The sequence below is a fragment of the Carassius auratus genome, chromosome 37, assembly GCF_003368295.1.
Source record: "Carassius auratus strain Wakin chromosome 37, ASM336829v1, whole genome shotgun sequence".
NCBI classification, from domain to species: Eukaryota; Metazoa; Chordata; class Actinopteri; order Cypriniformes; family Cyprinidae; genus Carassius; species Carassius auratus.
This window is the reverse complement of record NC_039279.1, coordinates 14,848,754-14,871,043: the sequence shown is the minus strand read 5'-3', so window position 1 is coordinate 14,871,043 and position 22,290 is coordinate 14,848,754. Positions and strand designations below refer to the sequence as shown.

Here is a 22,290-nt window from a genome sequence, read left to right as displayed (position 1 = left end):
AACTGCTGATTGCAGTTAGGAATATGGAATAAAGCATATTACTGAATTAAGCATATTAAATACATACATACATACATATAATACAGAACTGAGAATATTAAATAACTTGTGTTGTTGTGTGCAAAACATGATCTGAATGGAAGGGGGAAACCTTACCTGCTGCAACCTCAGCATAAACGGCAATATCACAATTCAACACCATACTTACCATAACACCATATGGAAGTTAGTCTTTTCTTCCCTATTGTCACATATATCCGAGTAAACCATAGATATGTATGAAATAATTATTAATAACTTTTCACTGAACAACAATAGCAATGCACAGCAAAAGAACTGCGCAATTTACCAGTTATTACATTTGCAATTCGTTTCAACTGCATTTCAAAAATAATTTACTATGAAAATTCAAGTCTTTTTTAAATACTACATTAGTCTCATTCACATTACATAATGCACAACAGTTTGGCAGTCCGGACCATAGACTGTATAAAAACCATAGACGTAGTGTGACGTCACCCATTGGTTTCCGAAGAGTGTTTTTGAAGCAAAAAGTGAGCGGAGCGGGTCGTCACCATCTTGGCAGCTCGTCACCGAGCGTCACTCCTGGAAAATCGAAAATGGGCAAAAAGGCGGGAGCTGGTTGCTGAAACCACGCCCACCTAGTTTGACGGCAGTGTCAGCAGCGGCAATCCACCTGTTTGTGATGTCAAATTGAATTCATGCATTAGCAGTCTTAAAAAATAGCACCGTTGCACAAACAGCACCAAATTTTTCACTCTCATACTTTGACCGCCTTATTAATAATGTAACATGTTGTATATGTATACATAATTAATAAGCTGTTCTGTTACAATGAGTCAAAAAAACAACAACAACAACTGTGATTCAAATGGAAGTTTTTCATGGTAAAGAAGACCAGCATTTGATGAAAGAAAAATAAATCATAACTGCAAGTCGGACAACAAAGAAGGGGCCATCTTGAAGAAAAATAGTTCCTGCATATATCTGTCCTGAACTTATAGATGAGAGAGCCAGCCTGGCCTTCACAAAAATCCTCAGGTTATATTGTCAATCTTTGTTATGATTATGCATACTTCAGATTCTGCATCTATAATTCCTGCAATAATTAATTTCATATGTTTGTGTATAACAACAGTTATAGAAGGGTACAGACCTGAGAAATGCAAAGGAATCTGTAGCATGCTCAATGTCCAGAGCGCAAGAATAAAGCACACAAACTGTATACTGTCCTTCCTAGAACAAGGAACAGAATATAATGAAATATTAATGACTAAGGAAATATTGTAATATGACATTGAAACTCTGTGGGGTTTTGGTTTACCATTTTTTTACCCCGTTTTAGCATTTGGAAAATTAACCTTGTAAACCTGATATATAATGTTCAGATTTTTTTTTTTTTTTTTTCAGTTTATTGTAGGCTACATTCAGACCAAATCTTAAAAAAAAAAATACATTTGTGACCCTGGACCACAAAACCAGTCTTGGGTCGCTGGGGTATATTTTAGCAATAAATCCCCCCCCCCCCCCCCCCCCCCCAAAAAAAAAAAAAAAACATTGTATGGGTCAAAATTATTGATTTTTCTTTTATGCCAAAAATCATTATGATATAAAGTAAAGATCATGGTCCTTGAAAATATTTTGTAATTTTCCCTATGTTAATATATAAAACATTTTAATTAGTAATATGCATTGCTAGAATTCATTTGGACAACTTAAAAGGTGATTTACAGTACAGTACATCTTTTGCTTTGATTACTGCTTTGCACACTCTTGGCATTCTCTTGATGAGCTTCAAGAGGTAGTCACCTGAAATGGTCTTCAACAGTCTTGAAGGAGTTCCCCGAGAGATGCTTAGCACTTGTTTGCCCTTTTGCCTTCAGTCTGTGGTCCAGCTCACCCCTAAACCATCTGGATTGGGTTCAGGTCCGGTGACTGTGGAGGACAGGTCATCTGGCGCAGCACCACATCACTCTCCTTCTTGGTCAAATAGCCCTTGATGCCTTCAGTGTGACTCTACAATTTTCATAGTCATGAAAATAAAGAAAACTCTTTGAATGAGAAGGTGTGTCCAAACATTTAGTCTGTACTGTACATCAGTGGAAAGCCTATTTATTCAGCATTAATCTCAATTTTGAAAAATTGACACTTAAGAGTTTTGTGGTCCAGGGTCACATTTGAGGCTTTTATGGTTCATGTAGTATGACATTAGAGAATATGGAACTCATACCAGGAGGAAAAAAAGCCTTAATTTTATTCAGAAGCCCAAAATGAGCAAAAATTGTCATATTATATTTATATGGTAGCTATAAATATTGTAAATTGTGTAATATGTAATAGCAGAATACTTACATAATATCTTCCAATAATTTGTTTATGATCAAGTTTATGATCTTTCATATAATGCAAAGCAATACAATGATGATTGAGAAAGCAAAAGCCTGATATATCATATTTGTTATATATTTTAAATAAATATAATCTAGCAAATGTAAATTACTTAAGGTTGTAAATTACTACACATGTAAATTAATTAAGTAAAGATTTTAAAACATAATGACAAGCACTGCAACACAACAAGAAGGGGGACTTTTTCAAAATTATATTTATCATGTTTAGAATTTAGAGGCTTTCAAATATGAAACGCTGAATATGAAATACCACTGAGAGCTGAAATAAATGTAGACGGTGCAGGTCTTTTTTAGTCTCAACATCACTTACTCCGCATCACTGAGTGTCTCACTGATGAACTCGAGGACATCAGCAGCTGTGCACACAAAGATGAGCAGCAGCTGGGATATTTCATCTCTGGTGACCCCTCCAGCGATCGGTAGCAGCCACTTCCCTACTATCATCAGGATCAGGATGATTTTCTGAAGGGCTAGGATCCAGTCATTGGCACAAACCGATGACAAAAATTTCAGTGTCCTAAAGTACAACCACAAGTGAGTATTCAGCTATGAAGTATTGCTCTCTGGAAGAACTGAGGTCACACTTCCACAAATCATGTCCTGTAAATCATACAATATGTGAAGATGTGGTAACTTCAGAACAAATAACAGTATTTATGAACGATGCATGAACATGAACTTGAACAAGGTCTTGTTTATCCTGAAGGCTGAACCAACATTTGTATTTTGCAAAACACCCAAGGTAGACGTTATGTTTTTAAGGCAAAATGGAGTAAATAAGCTATGTCTGAGATGCAGAGATTACTGTAGCCTAGACTCCAATGGAAAACATCTGTAATTGTTGAGAATGGCAAAAAGGCAGTACCTGCTGGCTCACACTTCCATTTGGCAATTATCTGCACCTCAGTATTGTAGTGCTTTATTAAACAGCATGAAATAATAACTTACTGAGTCTAATTTAATGGATGCCACCTTATGGGACAATAAAGCCCTCCCTACACCTACCCTAAACTTTTTGATTATATTCTTAATTTCCATTGAAGATAAATGCTTTTCTGATGTGATAACAAATTTGAAAAGGGAGAAAAAATTTCGAACCCGGACCGATGACGTCAAATTATGTATCACACACGCTTTACCTTGTAACTGGAGCCGTCACGTATCGCCTAATGTAATCTTGACTATCCGAAAACAACACGTTTGGTGGGCAATATGTATGTTTGCATGAATAATAAACAACTGATAAAATTAATCTACCCCATAAATATAGTATTAACAAACTTTGATGCAATAGGGTATGATTTAAAAATGAGCATCCATCCAAAAACATCTACATTATTTCAGTCTCTTTTCAAGTGTTAGTGTATACAATTAGTTGTATTTATAGGGGTTATTATAGCACAATTCTATAATAAGGGGGTTATTATAGAGACCCCCTGGACCTCACTAATTCTCAATGCCTGGCTTTGGCCATGGTTGTAATATCACGATATTGGGGTATCCATTCAACCCGGAATATGAAAAACAACTCGCGGCAACAAAGTCACTGCTTTAGCCCAATTTTTGCAACACTGCATTGATTGACCGTGCAAAAAAAATAAAAAAATAAAAAATAAAAGAAAATAAGAAAATTCAGTTCCACTCTCATGACGACATGAAAGAGAAGCCGCCGAGCCGCTACGTTACATTCCATTGAAATCAATAGGATGATCCACTTCCACTTCGAGATGCACGTGAACACACATGCCCCACCTACTGTGGTTTCCAGGGCAACAGTATACAGACAACAACATGTCTGGAAGAGAGAGATCACGAGAGGGAGTCCGATCCGCTGAAAACTCAGGGAAGATCAAGAGAGGAGAAGAAACTGCTAAAGATGATACTGAGCTCAGAGTATGTAAACCGCATGTCTATGAATTCAGTCATTCACTTGGGGTTTAGACGTTTTCTGTAGATCTATGATGAGGTGAGATATCTAGCGTGCACCTCTGAAGAAGATCCATGCTAATCCACACAGAAGAAAAGAACACTTTAAAACTTGTATTAATAGCATTTACAAAGATTTTAAATTGTATACAAATGTCTTAAAATGTAATTAAACTTTGATAAATTTAACTGTTGTTATATGGGGTAATAAAATCTCTAATGAAGTGTCAGACATAAAAAAAAAAAAAAATTCCTGGTCACATTTGAACATGATGTGGTGGTATGATGGTATGTATTTTATATATTTCAATTTCAACTGTTACTCTTGATATCAAATCCAATAATGAATATAAAAGTACATAATGCACAAGATATCAAAAACCAAACACTGTCGGTAAATTTTAAATCCTCAACCGTCACAGTATATGATTTCTATGATCATTAATAGATTTATGTGTGTTAATATTTTAACATCTGATTTTCAACAACATTCAGTTCTTAGACGGTGTCTGTAAAGCTAAAACACCTGACTACTGTAGATATACCGTAAAATATTGTGAAAATGAAATATAATAAAATATCATGAAACTTTGCTCTCAGATAACTCACACCATGGTTAATTTCAGACTTTCCATAAGGGTAGGGTTTATTTTGAATTACTGAATAATTAATTTCATGACAGTGTATTTTCTATTATCTCATATTCTAGGAAGTGAAAAAACCTTTTCCTCAGTGGGAACTTCTAAAGCAAGACCAAATAAATATTCTGCTCAGCCTGCCTGTGGACCAAGTGCAGCTGTAAGTTTATTAAAAAATTGTTTCTTTAAAATTTGTTCATCACATGTATTGCAGTTATTTTGAGCAACAACAGTATCATTAGTTGTCAGCTACTCTCATTATTAAATAATTCACATCTTTGTATCTAATTTACATATATTATATTTTAGATGTGTCTTTTATGATATATTGTATGTCTTGCATTTTAAGACAGTTTGAGGATATACTGAATATCGAAAACCACCAAACATGTGTGAAAGAGGCTGCACTGTTGGAGTATTTTGTCAATGGATTTTGGTGGGCCAAAGAGATGAACTTCAATTCTCAGCAAATCTCATTTATCATGGCCCTTTTACAGCAACTACTTGACAACATAAAAAGTAAGTGGTGTTCTCTGAAATCAAGTTTTGTTTAGTTGGAAAGTTTACCAGGGTTGCTACTTTAGGTCTAGTGTGTTTTAGAAATCCAGATTCTTGCTTCGAATTCTGGTATTATAGATACAGTATATATTCGCTACAAAGCCATTCATCTTTGTGTTCGTGAAGAGCTGTTCCTGGTTGGTGTGACAGCGCAGTACAGCGGTGTCCCTGCAGCATTGATTCCCCTGGGCACTTCAGCTGAAAGAGCAGTTTTTCCTAAAAGAGCAAATCACGGACGATTCTCGTCTTTTTCAAGATGCAGTTTCGTCCATGTCCTTCGGGCTCTCTCTGTCCCCCACTGTCTTCACGAAGGGCATGGAGGATCACAGGGACTTTGACAGAGAATGTCTCATCTAGGTAAGGAGTTAGACTCTGTGAGTATGATGGCACGTCTCACCAGGGAGTGTGCTCAGTCAGTTCTGAACTGAGTTCCTTCAGAGGCAGGACAGTGTTACCCCTAAAAATTTTCAGAAGCTCCTGGGGCATATGGCATCCGCACCCACAGTCACGCCATTTGGATTGCTTCATATGAGACCGCTTCAGCACTGGTTACACTCCAAAGTCTCGAGATGGGCATGGCGCCATGGTAAACTTCATGTCATCATCACACCGATGTGTCACTGCCTACTCAGCCTCTGGTAAGACCTTGCTTTTCTATGGACCGGGGTGGCCTTAGAACAAGTGTCCCGGCATGTTGTTGACAGATGCCTCCGAAACGTGGCTGAGGGGTGTCATGCAATGGGCAGGCAGCTTTGGGGTGTACACTGTGTCACTTCCTCTGGTCAGGGAGGAAGAGGAACAGGTCCTGTTGGTTGCGCCTTACTGGGCCACCCGGACCTGGTTTTCAGATCTCAGGTGCTCCTCGTGACAGCCAACCTCCTCTCTCGGGCTGGGCATCCTATGGCACCCATGTCCAGATCTTTGGAACCTCCACGTGTGGACATGGCAGACCAATGTTATTTGCCACCAGCGGTGGTAGACACTATCACTCAGGTTAGAGCTCCCTCTACGAGGCAGGCCTATGCTTTGAAGTGGAGTCTGGGACCTCCTAGCATTTTTCGGTAAGTGAACAGTCCCTTGTGTTCAGGCTGGCCTACTCTCACATTGTCCTGAGACCGGCCTGGATACACGCCCAAGGTTCCCACCACTCCCTTCCGAGACCAGGTGGTGAATCTGCAAGCACTTTCCCTGGAGGAGGCAGATCTAGCCTTGGAGTTGCTGTGTCCGGTAAGAGTGTTTTGCATATACATGGACCGTACCCAGAGATTCAGAAGCACTGAGCAGCTCCTGGTTTAATTTGGAGGCCATCAGAAAGGGAAGGCTGTCTGGCCCACTGGATATTGGATGCCATCACTTGTCCCCATGGGAGTGAGGGGTCACTCTGCACAGAGTGTTGCCTCCTCCTATGCGCTGGCGCACGGCACCTCTCTGGCAGACATGTCGAGCTGCGAGGTGGGTGACACCTAACAACTTTGCAAGGTTTTACAACCATCATGTAGAGCCTGTTTCTTCCCGTGTGTTGGGTAATTGGCAGGAAGAACTAGCTCGGTGTCATGCTTGCTGCGACATTCCCCCTCACACAGAGATGCAAGCTCCTTTCTTCTCCCAGCAGAGTACCCTGGTCGAGCATCCTCCAGCACCCTCGGAAGTCAGACTTGGCATAGCAGTCTGACGCCAGGCCCAGTGTTAGCATGCCCAGAGTCCTGGTCAGCCCCAGTACTGGGCTAGATGTCCATATTGCTTGATTCCCGACAGGTAATCCCATAGGTAGGACTATGCTCTGGAGTTTTAGGAAGGTTACGACCTTAGCATAGCTTTTGTGACACACCGCAGTTTGTTAACAATTGCAGCGCCAGTGGGTTGCGATGGTGTTCAGGTTGTGGCATTTTCCATGGACCTCATATGTCTTTCGACACATCTTGTAGTGACCGACAGAAAGGGAACGTCTCAGTTACGTATGTAACTTTAGTTACGTTGTCGCCTTATATACCCGTAGGCAGCATGCAAAATACACTAGCCAATTTTCATTGGGGTTTTCTCTTAAACTCAGAGATGATTGGCCTCCCAAGTGAGACCCCATATGTCATTCGACATAACGTCTCCGTTACCTCCATCACGGAACGAGGGTTACTTATGTAACCGAGACGATCCTTTGCCTGATTTACATCATTTTTTACAATGCCTGTTGCATTTTATTTCAGACGAACATTCCTCATTTGCTGACAATTTCAAGACATTTATCCAAATAGTACTTGCCAGTAAAGCCAGTTTTTTATTCACCACCACCGATCAAATCAAAGCCATCACAAATTACTTCAAGACCAGGTATGTCTCACAATGTCACATGGATAAGGTCATTTTAAACCCGCTGCACAATAATAATTGATGCAAGATGCTGCTTTGGTATAATTAATGTTATGCATAATTCATACAGCCACGGATTGTGAAGTATGCAGACTACAGTGGCGCATAATAAGCTGCATGGAAATCATCCATCTTTAAAAAAGCAAAACGAAAAAACACTGATGCACAGTGCTGAAAAATGACACACAGTATGGGTATCATAGCTGAGCATGATTGATTTCTCTGCTTACCTAAAAAGCCTTGTCAGGGACATTAGACGTCATCAAAACAAATAATTAATCGACTCATTAGTCTGCTAACTTAAACTTGAAAGGACTTTTTGTTTTTAATAAAAACTAAAAGTTTGGAAGCTTAATGGTGACATGGTGTAATTTGTTCATAGCCTAAGAAAAAAAAAAAATCTAAATTGTCAACAACTGTGACAGTATTACAGGTTCTCATGTATTCTTCATGTGTATAAAGTCTTTTCCAGCACTACAGACTATATGAATTACTGTTCAATCATAGAAGAGATGAGCAACTCCTGAAAATAGAGGTAAGATTCAGATTTATCTTTTTTTTCAGAAGAAAGAAAAATATACATGTTTGAAACAATATAAGTATAAATGTATTTATTTATATATATATATATATATATATATATATATATATATATATATATATATATATATATACACACACACACACAAACACACACACTCACTAGCCACTTTATTAGGTACACCTTGCTAGTACTGGGTTGGACCCCCTTTTGCCTTCAAAACTGCCTTAATTCTTTCTGTTGTAAACATTACTCAGAGATTTTGGTCCATATTGACATGATAGCATCACACAGTTGCTGCATATTTGTCAGGTGTGCTTCCGTGATGCTAATCTCTCGTTCCACCATATCCCAAAGATGGTGTATTAGATGGAGATCTGGTGACTGTGGTGGCCTTTTAGAGTAACGTGAGCTTATTTTCATGTTCAAGAAACCAGTCTGAGATGATTTGAGCTTTGTGACATGGTGCATTATCCTGCTGAAAGTAGTCATCAGAAGATAGGTACACTGTAAGCATAAAAGGATGGACATGGTCAGCAACAATACTCAAGCAGGCTGTGGCGTTTAAACAATGCTCAGTTGCAGTGTTGGGCAAGTTACTTTTAAAAAGTAATTAGTTACAGTTACTAGTTACTTCTTCCAAAAAATAACTAAATTAGTAACTCAGTTACAAATTTTTAAAGTAACTAGTTACTTAAGAAAGTAACTATTGCGTTACTTTCAAGTACAATTAAATTTTAAATGCTCAAACGTGACCCCACCTCTACCCCTCTTTAAAGGAACTTAAAATACATGTGCATGTTCAATTATTTATGATAAATCTGAATATTATAATGAAATGGACACTTAATACAATACATTATTAACAGAAACATGAAACATTGTACACACATCTAAAAAAAAAAGTTGCTGTGGGACAAAGTGAGACTAGCCTCCAATCAAATGGCATGTATGTAGATATTATGTTTATATAGTGGATCAATGCAAATAACACGATAGATTTTTGGGAACTTTTGATATTTCCTTTTATTGTTTCTTTAATTTCTTGAAGGAAAAAGTAATGTATATACTTCCATTTAGAGAAGGCTACTTTTGGATTATTTGGGCTCGTCGCCATACCTGTCTCTCGTTGACTGACTGGCTTGTGTTGTTCGTTGTGTGTCCTGTCCTGTCCGATGATGGGTCGTTCGCGAATGAGCGTTAGTGATGATGGATCGACTCGTTCGCGAATGAGCTTTTGATGAGTCGTTCGCGATTCGCGAATGAGCCGACTCTAAGAGCCGGCTTTTTTAGTTGAACTTCGGGAGCTGGCTCGCATATCTGAAGAGCCAACTCTATTTTTTCAAATTTAGCCTATAGAAATTAAATAATTATGTAATAAAAATTGAAATATTATAGTCAAAGTCATTTAAAGAGCCGTTTGTGAGCCGAAGAGCCGGCTCTTTTCAGTGAGCTGAGTCAAAAGAGCCGAATTCCCATCACTACTATGCGTGCTTTCGAACACCCGCCCAACTCTACCTCTGATTGGCTTACAATGAAATTTTACTCTACCTCAGCCAATCGTCAGCATTTATGCGCTTGTCTCGTGCTCTGCCCACTAACCAAGGAAGAACAGTAAAAAAAAGTATTTGCCTCTCGCTCAGAGATCTAGTTAGTCTGATGAAAAAAAAAAAAAAAAAACAGCTTCATCATCAGTTATAGTAACGCGCCGCATTTTTTGGCAGTAACGGTAACGGCGTTATTAAGATGAGAAGAGTAATCAATTAGATTACTCGTTACTGGAAAAAGTAATGCCGTTAGTAACGCCGTTATTTATAACGCCGTTATTCCCATCACTGCTCAGTTGGTATTAAAGGTCCCAAAGTGTGCCAAGAAAATATCCTCCACACAATTACACCACCACCACCAGCCTGAACCGTTGAGACAAGGCAGGATGGATCCATGCTTTCTGTTCTTTACACCAAATTCTGCCCCTACCATCTGAATGTTGCAGCAGAAATCGAGACTCATCAGACCAGGTAACATATTTCCAATCTTTTATTGCCCAATTTTTGTGAGCCTGTGTGAATTGTAGCCTCCGTTTTCTGTTCTTAGCTGACAGGATTGTGGTCAGGAGTGACAATGTGGTCTTCTGCTGCTGTAGCCCATCTGCTTCAGGGTTCGATCCGCTGTGTGTTCAGAGATGGCATTCTGCATAGCTTGGTAGTAACGAGTGGTTATTTGAGCTACTGTTGCCTTTCTATCATCTCTAACCAGTCTGCCCATTCTCTTCTGACCTCTGATATCAACAAGGCATTTTCATCTACACAACTGCCGCTGACTGGATATTTTCTATTTTTCGGACCATTCTCGGTAAACCCTAGAGATGGTTGTGCATGAAAATCCCAGTAGATCAGCAGTTTTTGAAATACTCAGATACTCAAATACCAGCCCGTCAGGCACCAACAACCATCCACGTTCAAAGTCACTTAAATCCCCTTTCTACTCCATTCTGATGCTCGATCTTCGCCACATCTAGATGCCATCTAGATGACTTGCTGCCATGTGATTGGCTGATTATCAGATTTTGTTACCCAGCCACTGAACAGGTGTACCTAATAAAGTGGCTGATTGGCAGTGTATGTGTGGTATTTATATATATATATACACAGACCAAAAGTTTGGAAACATTACTATTTTTAATGTTTTTGAAAGAAGTTTCTTCTGCTCATCAAGCCTGCATTTATTTGATCAAAAATACAGAAAAAACTGTAATATTGTGAAATATTATTACAACTTAAAATAATAGTTTTCTATTTGAATATACTTTAAAAAAATAATTTATTCCTGTGATGCAAAGCTGAATTTTCAGCATCATTACTCCAGCCTTCAGTGTCACATGTAACATCCAGTCTATCACATGATCATTTAGAAATCATGTGAGTGTTGGAAACAGTTCTGCTGTCTAATATATTTGATGAATTTATCTTATGCTTATAAACGTGCAATATCCTTATATTTATTTGTTGACCCTCCATCCTAGAACATTCCTGCATCTCACTAAATCCTATTCCATTTTCATTTATAGCACAATTGTTTATACACTTATTTATTTGCCAATTTGTAAATCTCTCTTTTTTTTTTTTTTTGTCTGTGTGTTGTTGTCTCTGTGTACTGGAAGCTTATGTCACTAAAACAAATTCCTTTTTATCAATTTAATACATCCTTGCTGAATAAAAGTATTGATTTTATTTAAAAAAAGAAAAAGAAAAAATTACTGACCCCAAATACTGACCAGTAGTGTATATTGGTATTACAAAATATTTATATTTTAAAAACTTCTTTTTTTTCACTTATAATTCATCAAAAAAGTATCACATGTTTTGAAAAAATATTAAGCAGCATCATATTAGAATGATTTCTAAAGGATCATGTGATAATGATCCTAAAAATTCAGCTTTGCATCACAGAAATAAATGATAATTTAAAGTATAATAAATTTAAAAACAATTATTTTAAATTGTAATAATATTTCACAATATAATTTTTTTCTGTATTTTTGATCAAATAAATGCAGGCTTGATGAGCAGAAGAAACTTCTTTAAAAAACATTAAAAATAGGGTCCCACTTTATATTAGGTGGCCTTAACTACTATGTACTTACATACAAAATAAGTACAATGTACTTATTGTGTTCATATTGTATTGTAAAACACTTTTGCTGCTATTGAGGTGGGATGGGGTAAGGTTAGGGAGAGGGTTGGAGGTATGGGTAAGTTTAAGGGTGGGTTAAGGTGTAAAGTAAGGGTCAACAGTGTAATTATAAATGTAATTACAGAAATTAAATACAGATGTAATTACATGTAGTTTTTTTTTTTTTAATATAAGTACAATGTAAAAACATGTATGTACACATTAAGTGCATTGTACTAAATTATTAATTAAAATGTAAGTACATAGTAGTTAAGGCCATTTAATATAAAGTGGGTCCAAAGATAGTAATGTTTCCAAACTTTTGGTCTGTACTGTATATATATATATATATATATATATATATATATATATATATATATATATATATATATATATATATATATACACATACATACATACATACATACATACATACACACACACACACACACACACATTCATCTGTTTTATTTATTGATTTTTTCACTTTTGGGTGAAATATTATTGCTCATTGCCTAAAAGATTTATTAAGACAATGGTGATGTGAAATCAGCATATCTGAGTGCGTTGTTTAGTTTAAATCACAAGTTCAGTCATGTTATTCAGAGCTTGGCAGACTGTTTTTACATTCCACAGTATAAATGTTGCATTCATTATCGGTCAACTGTGCACTTTTCATCAACTCAAAAAAAAAAAAAAGTGTTTTAAGATGAGATAAAATAGAATTAGATAAAACAAAACTGAATTAGTTTAAATACTGTAATTACTTTTCAATCTGATTCTGAATTGTTAAATGACTTTCAGTTTTATGACAGTGAATCATTGTTCTCAAATTACATAAATGAAGAATAACCTACATAAAAAATAAATTAACTAAAGTACTCTGATTTCTGTTCTTCGACTTAAAGTCCATTCAACCAAATCTCCAATAGGGTCATAAAGGCATTGTAAAAGTCATTCATGTGGCTTCAAAGGTTTAATTCCAGTGTTATGAAATGATGAATGCTTTGTGTTTTTCTTGTGTTTTTCTATATGATACTTCATTTCCCCATGATTTCTTCACAGCACTGTTCATGTCCATTCATGTCACCTCCATACTGTTATCCTGCATAGTGGGAAACACTTATTATTCACGTTCTTTCTGAATTTCAGCTTGAGTGGAAAATCCATCTCCCATCAGATTTGCTCATCAATAATTAACATGTAATGATTGTGATCTGAGTTGAAATGTCAAGCCAGAGGAATATAACCAATCACTTCATTCCGCTTACATCAATATGTCTGCATACAGGGTACATCTGTACATCTAAGGATCTGTAATATTGGAAGTCTTGATTACATCAAACATCAAGGCACAGATTTGGCATCTGAATGGTGCTTTATGCTGTAGCATACAAATAATGAGAGCTTCAGTTGAGCATCTTACAGTGAAAAGAGATCAAAAACAAAATCTAGGTCACTGATACAATAGCACCTCACACCATGTAAAAGAACAATTTTGAATTTGTTTTGAAAGAGACTTCAAAGCACATTTTGAATATAAATGTACTTGCTTTTTTCTCACAAATTGGAACCAGTTTATTGATTCAAGATGTTTTACGAATTACACAAAAGCAAAACAGGACAATGAATGAATTGAATTGCAGCAGGCGTTCTATTTTTACTCCTATTAAAATGATACTTTTGACATTAATTTGTTTATTGCTTGAGATGGAACAAGCACAAATCATGTCATTGGGAATAATGGGAAACAATGTAGTAATGAAAGAGCATTGTTCTACTCCCCTGCTTCAATTTGGCATTGTAATTATGTTTGGTATACAAACCACAAGACTCTTTGTTTTTGTTAGTGCACTAGTTTTGGGTTCTGGGTGAAGGGCCTCCTGCCAAATAAAGAGTAAAATGTTCCAGCCAGAGAAAATTTTACTCAACTGTTAATGCATAGGGTGACCATATGAGCCATTTTCCCAGGATGCGTCCTTGCAAGGATTTCTATATTGCCTAATACATCCAAAGTAGTTTGACCAATAACATGCAGGTATGGTACATAATCAACCAATCGTGGCATGTGAGAAGGTGAGATCTACAGAGAACGATCGAAGCTTTGCAAATACACATACATGTTAGGTGTTTGTTCGTTCATTCAACTTGAAGCGTCGCTGCGCACAGATCAATGTATGACACCAAAGTATCAAGAGAGTGATTTTAATGCATAAGGAGCCGTCTGCTCTACTCTCTATAGCTCTTATGAATGTCATACAATGATCGATCTGCACAGCACAAACAGCCAAAATCTAGATATTTTAGGCAATACAAAAATCCTGTCAAGGGAACATGGCTCATATGGTCACCCTATTAATGCAGGCCTAAATCTTTTCAGATACACTTCACAAAATGAAGACAAAAATTTTATATTTTTACAGAATAACCAGCAAACTGTACACTATGCAACCATTACAAGACTACTCACCAAATAAATGAATGAGTAAAATATTGATTAAAGTTTTTTTTTACATTTTACCTAGATATTTCATTGGCTCCAAAAATAGTTTTAATATTTATTTTGTATAGTCGACGAATCATCTTAAAATAAGCTGCAACAAGAACACCCTACTTTAGGGCTACAACCCTAATGCATTACCAAGTAATTCATTACTGTAATTTAATTTATTGTAAAAGTAAACTATGAGAATACTCTTATTTTTTTCTGTAACTTAATTGCAGAAACTTTTGATGTACTTGCATTAAATACTGTATAGACCTTATAATTGAAAATGCATGTTTTTAAATGCAAACTTATCCCTTTAAATACGTCCATCAGAAGAATAGTTTATGCAATTTTATATTATTTGTATTTTTTTTTTTTATTAAAAGAGCAGTTTCATGTCTATCATTGTATTGTTCAACTGCTTGAGTTTGACATGGGATATAGAAATGAATTAGTAATAAGTAATACAATACTTTTTGGAGAAGATGCAGTACAGTTATCTAATTAATTAAATAGTTACTAGCTGCATCTAACAGTTCTTTTTATAATCAATTAATCTGATGATTAATTATTCAAGAAAAAACCTAATTAGGAAAAAAAAACTGAAATCACTGAAAAAACTCATTAATAAGAAATTATTGTTTTAGTTAATAAATGTATTCATTATAATCGATTACTTGCTAAATTGTTATTCCACATCCTGCACAATGTTGTCTTCCAAACAATGTGCAGTTTGATGGCAATGCAAAAAAACATTGTGAATGTATCTGTGCAAATAATCATTATGTGCAAAAAGGGGTTGAAATTTAAACTGATTGCTTACCATTATAAAGTTAAACGCACTAATTTAGAAAAATGATAATAAGGAAAAAAGCTCAGATTGGTAACACTTTAGAATAAGGTTCCATTAGTTAATGTTAGTTAACTACTTTCGTTAACATGAACTAAGCAAGAACAATCCTTCTACAGCATTTAGAAGTCTTAGTTCATGTTAATTTCAACATTTACTAATGCATTATTTTAATCAAAAGTTGTGCTTGTTAACATTAGTTAATGCACTGTGAATTACCATGAACTAACAATGAACAACTGTATTTTCATTAACTAACATTAACGAAGATGAATAAATACAGTAATAAATGTATTATTCATTGTTTGTTCATGTTAATTAATACATTAACTAACATTAACTAATGGAACCTTATTCTAAAGTGTTACCCTCAGATTAAATCTTAACTGGTATGAGGTAGGAACATATTCCCTCATGTGAACATATTACATTTATACTTTATTACGTTAGTCTCTTAACTGTTACTGCTCTCATAAAAATCCAATTACTTGTGTTACACAGAGAATTTTAAACTTACATTTAATTCTGTTGGGCTTCATCTGTTTGATACAAATAATTCTCTTAAAATTGCTTAGGACAACTTTGGTGATGAACTACTATAACCACTCTCTATAAAGAAGTGATGTGACAGACGAATATTTCTGATATTGTGATTATCATGATTCATTTGATAAGTTGTCTCCTTATTGTCAGGCCCCTGTTGGCTTTATTTTGAAATAATGAGCCGTCAACATCCTTCTGTACTTAATGTTGCAGGAAATAATCTTCAGTGAGATTTTTTATGAATTTTAAAGGGTTGGCTCTTTTGTTTCAGAAATGCATTGAGGTGATCAACCCTGCTGAGTTTGCTGCCCCGTTGGAAGAAGGCATGCCCACTGATCTGTACTTCCATTACATGGCTCCCCCATGTGTCCAAACGCCTGAGCAGGTAAAAGCTTTCCTTTCCCGTCCAGCCCAGTCCTTGCTGTAATAATGGGTGAACTATCCAAAAGCATTCTGAAGTGTTTGGCTTGCAGTAAACTGTTGTATTCATTTTGTGGTTTAGACTTTGCTTGGAATTACCCTTTCAGAGAAGATGCGTTTCACATGTTTCTCATTTTCAGAGGAAACACAAATCTGCTTCCAAGTATGACTAACACTTTTCCTTAACAGACAGCTGGAGAACATAGACTGTACAGAGCAGAGGGAATCGTATATTATAACAGAAGGATTACATCACAGCACAATTCCTATCTTTATGGGGGGGTTTCAGTCCCTTAGAGAATTTTCTTCTGCAAGTATTTCTGTATTAATGGATTCGTAATCATTTAATGAGTACAGAAAAAAATGTATGTAGTATAGATACTGTATATAAAAATGTCCACACACTTCACCTTTAAGTATCTATTCACATTTACTCAAATCTGAGAACCGAAAAAAAAGACATGAAAATAAAAAGTTATTGGAATTTATGTCAATATGCATTTATGTAGTTCCCCAGCATTAAGGTCAAAATATCATCTAAAACCCTGTTGTGCACAGTTCATTAGTGCATATTATTGAAAAATAAAAAAACATCCCCCAAACATGCCCATTATTAATGATTCAGTCAATTCCTGATTTTAAAATCATGTTCCATCCAACGTGTTATCTTGTTAAATATCCAGTTTTAATTGGACATATATCAGATTGCTGCAGTTAATCGGTTTCAATTTCTGTATTGCATATTTTAGAATATTTTAAGCTAGAATTACTTTTTGCATGTGCAATCTATATAAAATGATTTTTTTTAAAGCCATAACCTTGGAAAATAAATGAAGATGCATTGGTCAAAAGGCGTGGGAACCCTGTCTGCTGCAGAATCTCATTAGAATGCACAGGGTGCCGTATCCAGGAAGTGCGTGCTGTTCTGAAAAAGGCCACATGTAGGCGCTGTGCCACTGCTTATGATTTTATGAATGACACAAGATACTCAGTGTTTGTTTGTGAAGTGTATGTTTTCTCACACGAGATACTCAGTTCTGCCTTACCCCATGAATGCTCTGGAAATTTCCCCACTAGTTCTCTGACGCAATGTTACATTATAAGAAAAATTAATCACATCAGAGCAAATCTTGCTCTCAATGTGAATAACTAATAGGTGTTTTATTTAATCATGGTTTAATGTTTTAAAAATAAGGCCAAAACCTATACTCCAAAAAAATGGTTTTACATATTTAGATTTTGCATTACACATAAATTTTGCGTTTACACTTCCCAATTCCCAATTGACAAATAATTACTAAGAACTAAATGTGATTTTTTTTTTTTTAAGTAGTAGTATATTATTTTTTTCTGTTATAAGGAGGTAAATAAATAATGACAGAATTTTTACTTTTTTTTCTGAACTTTTTCTGTTAATTGATCCTAGACCATTCAGGAATCTCACGAGGAGAATGTGGAAGAACCTGGAAAAGCTGAACTGGAAGAAAGTCCCGGGAATCAAGTGGGCTTCAGTGTGGAAGATGTTCGAGAGGCGCTGGGGGAAATGACCCAGGAGATGTTAGCAAAACTACAGGTATACACCCTTGAGCAACAACAAACCTTCTCAGTTGCCTTATATAACCACGGCCTGTTTATAAGAAACAACATGCTGATCACTACCAACAGAGAGAACCAAAGAGAAAAAAAACCTTTTTTATTCGCTTGAGCCAGTTTCCACGAGAATAACATTCAAGGCTCGAGGGCAGGAATATCGCAGATAGCATTAATAAATCATCTAAAAAAACTAAGAAATGATTAACAGACTATGTATCAGACCAGTATTTCTGAAAATATCACAGTCTCCCACAAACCACCACCCACGGTGTGATTACAGCAAGACAAAAAATCCAATATTAAAACCTGAATAACGCTCTCCTGCTTAATGTCGTGGGTATTCTCTGCATAACGTAAAATACATTAGACAGCTGCCTGCAGATATCCTGATTAATTTTACGCTAGACTTAAGTAGGAATTGAATTACAGTGACTGCCAAGATTGGACAAAACAACCAGGCGGATTGCTAAATTGTCACAAGTTTTTACACGCCAAATGTTTTGGAGGTTTCAGACAGCAAAGGTTGCCGTAGGCTGTGCCGACAAGACCTGAATAGAGGAGGCTAGAAAGACATGAATCATTTTTCATTAATGATTATGGGGGTCATTCAATTCTTCTGCCATGTTCCATGAAGACCTACGTTTCAAGCCATGATTGAGCCTTTATTTTAAATGACAGATGTTCTGTAATATGAGAGCCATGTGTGAGCATCTTATATGTGAGTGATACGCTGAAGAAATTCTCCTGGGCTTTTCCTCTCTTTTATTGTCAGATGAAGGTCAGTTACATATATCACTTTGCTAAATATAACCTCATGCAAAATGTTTGGTAGAACTCTTGCTGGTTCTATTGAGTTGTTGTTGTCTTTCTATGCTAATTGTAAGCTTATATGGCTCATGGGAGCGTATGAAGTCACTGTGAAGCATGTTTAATATCACAGTCATCCATGTTCAGTTTGAAGTGTTTGCTACATTCATATTTATTCTTTTCCGTTGCCTATTTTTTTTCATCGAATACTATCCTAGTTTCAAAAGTTCCCAGGAATGCCATAACTCTGTGGATCTCATCATACCTAATATGGTAGAAACACTGAAAATTACAAATGCTGGAATTACCGAGAATGACTTCCTTACCAATAACATTACCATTCCAGATGTGGACCAGAGGCACTCAGTATGCCTTTGTGCTGTGCGGGGAACTTCTCTGCACACAATGGGTTGTGTATTTTCATGTAAACCTGGAACATTGTGTACAAATGTGCATGAGTAAAATACATTGTTTTACAGTGAGTCAAAGATTCAGGACAAAATCAACAAGGGAAAATAAGTGGACTTTGGCATGAAGACAATCAAGTTTATTTTTTATTTTTTATTAAAAGAGAATTTTTCATTTTTATTTTTAAACATTGTGACATGTATTTTAATTTTTCGTTAACATTTTTGGTCATTTTATTCATAAGGGTTTATTTATTTATACAGTAATTCCCATTATTCTCAAAAGTGAATCTCATTGCCGTAATACATTATAAATCTATATTTATATAATAATACTACAAAACAGTCTTTTGTGTAATCAGTATAGCCTTTTTGTAGGATGATTATGCCTTTTTAGTAAAAAATAAACATTTTTTATATACTCTTTTGTTTTCTGTGAATTTTATTCACAAAGGTTTGTTTGTTTGTTTGTTTGTTTAGTAATTCCCATTATTCTCAAAGGTGAATCTCATTACTGTAATGTTTTAATTAATATTTATACAATACTATAACACTAACAATGTATCCGTGTGTGTGTGTGTGAAATCAGTAGACTATTTTTAGGATGATCATAGAGTTTATTATTATTACTATTATTATTATTTTAATTTTTACATGGAACACTATATATTGTCATTTCTGTAATGTTTTTTGGGGCATTTTATACATGAGGGCTCATGGGTTTATTTACTAATTCATTCCCATTACTCTCAAAGGTGAATCTAATTACTGTTAAACAGTATAAATCTGTATTCATACAATACTATAACAATAAAATTCTATGTAGACTCTAGAGTCTCTATACTAGAGTGAAACTAGTATCAATTAAAGGCTAAAAAATGAAATACTAACAATCCAGCCCGAGATTCACTCATCTAACTGCAATTTCCACCCTGGTTCGGTTTGATATTTTTATGAATGTACAAATTCTTGTGTGTTCAACAGGCCGACTTCACAGAGAAGCTGCGAGTTCATGAGGAGACCTACATCTCGAGGTTAGAACGACTTCAGAAAGCCTCTTCCAAACAGCACTGATGAGATCCCAAAAGGATTTCCCAACAGTATTTACTAATTCAATCAGAACAAGTCTGAAAATAACACTGAATATGGCACTGGTGGTTTACACAGCCAAATACTCTCATTTACTCTACATTTTATTCACTTCGGTTCTACTTATGTCAAGCAAAACTGCTTTATCAGTCTGTTCGATGCTGATAATAGATGAAATAAATGACTTTCTGGCATGCTTGATTTATTCAGCAGGATAAAATGATGCAGATGAAATTCGGGATCATATTCTTGGACGTCAAGGAGGGAACAGAATATCTAATTAACTTGTTTGGATAAGGTTTTTGTGGCATCTTTCCCACAAGTCATTAGCTGTCTGAAAGTAGCCCAGCGCTATGGCAACACTGTGTTACTCAGCCTAAATAGCTGAGTTGCCATATAAAGAGATGTATTATTAAAGCTGAATAGTGACTTTTTCCTCTGCATTTGAGAAAGCCCACATAAAACTATAAATATCCCCCGCAGTACATATGAGAGAATGCTGATCATCTCAGCTCTTATTTTCCATTTTCGCAGCACAATTATTTCACACCACAAGGCACACTCTGCATACGGAAGATTATTGTTGTTATTATAAAGATGAATTATTAATTCATCTCATGTCAGTCCTATTATTTAAGGACTCAAACTCGCAGTTCAGATTTAATAGTTAACCAGCTTAGGATTGATGTTTAAAACCGGTCCATTTAATCAGTGCAATATCAAATTACAGCAATATTCCTCCATGCCTTTTTTTTTTTACAGCCTGTTGATTTAGCTCTTCATTAGCCTCTCCATCCCTGTGTTGACAGAGAAGTTAGAACATGTTCAAACATTCTTTTTGTTCTCGGACAAATTGATAGAGTGATTCCTGAGCCAAGAGCTGGATGACCTTTCAGCTCATACACAACAACAGTCCCGCTACATGGCCAATAGAGTTTATTAAAGAATGACTTCTTACTGGAGTGCTGTGGATCGGTTTTAAAGAGCCCACGGTGGCTTTTAGATCATGTTTATAAAATCACCTGTATGCTAGTGTACAACTAAAACATACCTACACATTTGTCTCCAATCAAATGCTCTTTAGAATGAGATTTTCCTGCTAAGATGATTAGAAATTGTGTGTGTGAAGTAGTAGATCAAGGTTATGATGTAAACTAAACATGACAATGTTAAAACAAAAATCAATCATTCCTTGATTATATACTATATTATAAACAAGAACATTCCCGCAGATTCACATGGAGGCTTGTTTCTGCCATAGGATAATAAAACAAAAAAGAAATGTCATTTTGACTTTTTATCTCACACTTCTGCTTTTTTTTCGCAATTACATGAAGTCAGAATTGCGATATGTAAACTCAGAAAATCAAAAAAGCTGGAACTGTGAGATATATTTCATTTTATGCCTGTGCCAGAACTTGTTTCTGTCGTTTAAAGAGGTCTTTAACAAATAAATTGCTTTAGAAACTTGATTTACTGTGATTATTTACTCATTTACGGTAATATTTTTTTTAGTATATTACATTTTCGGGAATTGTGAGTTACCTTTTTCATTTTTTTATTTCAGAATTGCAACAGAATTGCGAGAGATAAACTCATAATTGTGAGATGTAAACTTGGAAAAACAGAAGTATATTCAGAAGTTTAAGAGTTTATAACTCGCAATTCTAAAGTCTGTGAGATATAAACTAAAATTTGCAAGAATAAAAAGTCATAATTACCTTTGTAATTTTTTTTTCTAAATCTGTGTTAGAACCATATTTTTTCACTAATAATTGGCTTCAGAAACATTTACCAATTTACTATATTTAATTAAAACATTAAATTAAATTAAATTAAATTAAATTAAATTAATGCATTTAGCAGACACTTTTATCTAAAGCGACTTACAGTGCATTCAGGCTATCAATTTTTACCTATCATGTGTTCCCGGAGAATCGAACCCCCAACATTGCGCTTAAT

The 22,290-nt window shown here is 35.6% G+C and overlaps 1 protein-coding gene and 1 pseudogene across 1 annotated transcript; one reads left to right on the top strand and one right to left on the bottom strand.

Moving 5' to 3' along the window:
• Positions 1–571: 571 nt before the first annotated feature.
• On the bottom strand, positions 572–3,906 carry LOC113056508 (transmembrane protein 26-like; annotated as a pseudogene).
• Positions 3,907–4,212: 306 nt separating this feature from the next.
• Positions 4,213–20,521, top strand: cabcoco1 (ciliary associated calcium binding coiled-coil 1). Its single transcript, XM_026223014.1, has 8 exons — positions 4,213–4,325; positions 5,068–5,156; positions 5,346–5,515; positions 7,756–7,879; positions 8,381–8,453; positions 16,284–16,397; positions 17,859–18,005; positions 20,224–20,521. The coding sequence occupies exons 1-8, from the start codon at positions 4,224–4,226 to the stop codon at positions 20,311–20,313; spliced, it is 909 nt and encodes a 302-aa protein (XP_026078799.1). The 5' UTR covers positions 4,213–4,223; the 3' UTR covers positions 20,314–20,521.
• The last annotated feature ends 1,769 nt before the right edge of the window (positions 20,522–22,290 follow it).

What these genes read in the sequence shown, in the direction of transcription:
- cabcoco1 (XM_026223014.1), top strand. Translation starts at nt 4,224, where the DNA reads ATGTCTGGAAGAGAGAGATCACGAGAGGGAGTCCGATCCGCTGAAAAC. An exon ending in CCTGTGGACCAAGTGCAGCT is followed by an intron (nt 5,157 to 5,345) that starts GTAAGTTTATTA and finishes TTGCATTTTAAG; the next exon opens with ACAGTTTGAGGATATACTGA. An exon ending in AGATGTTAGCAAAACTACAG is followed by an intron (nt 18,006 to 20,223) that starts GTATACACCCTT and finishes TGTGTTCAACAG; the next exon opens with GCCGACTTCACAGAGAAGCT.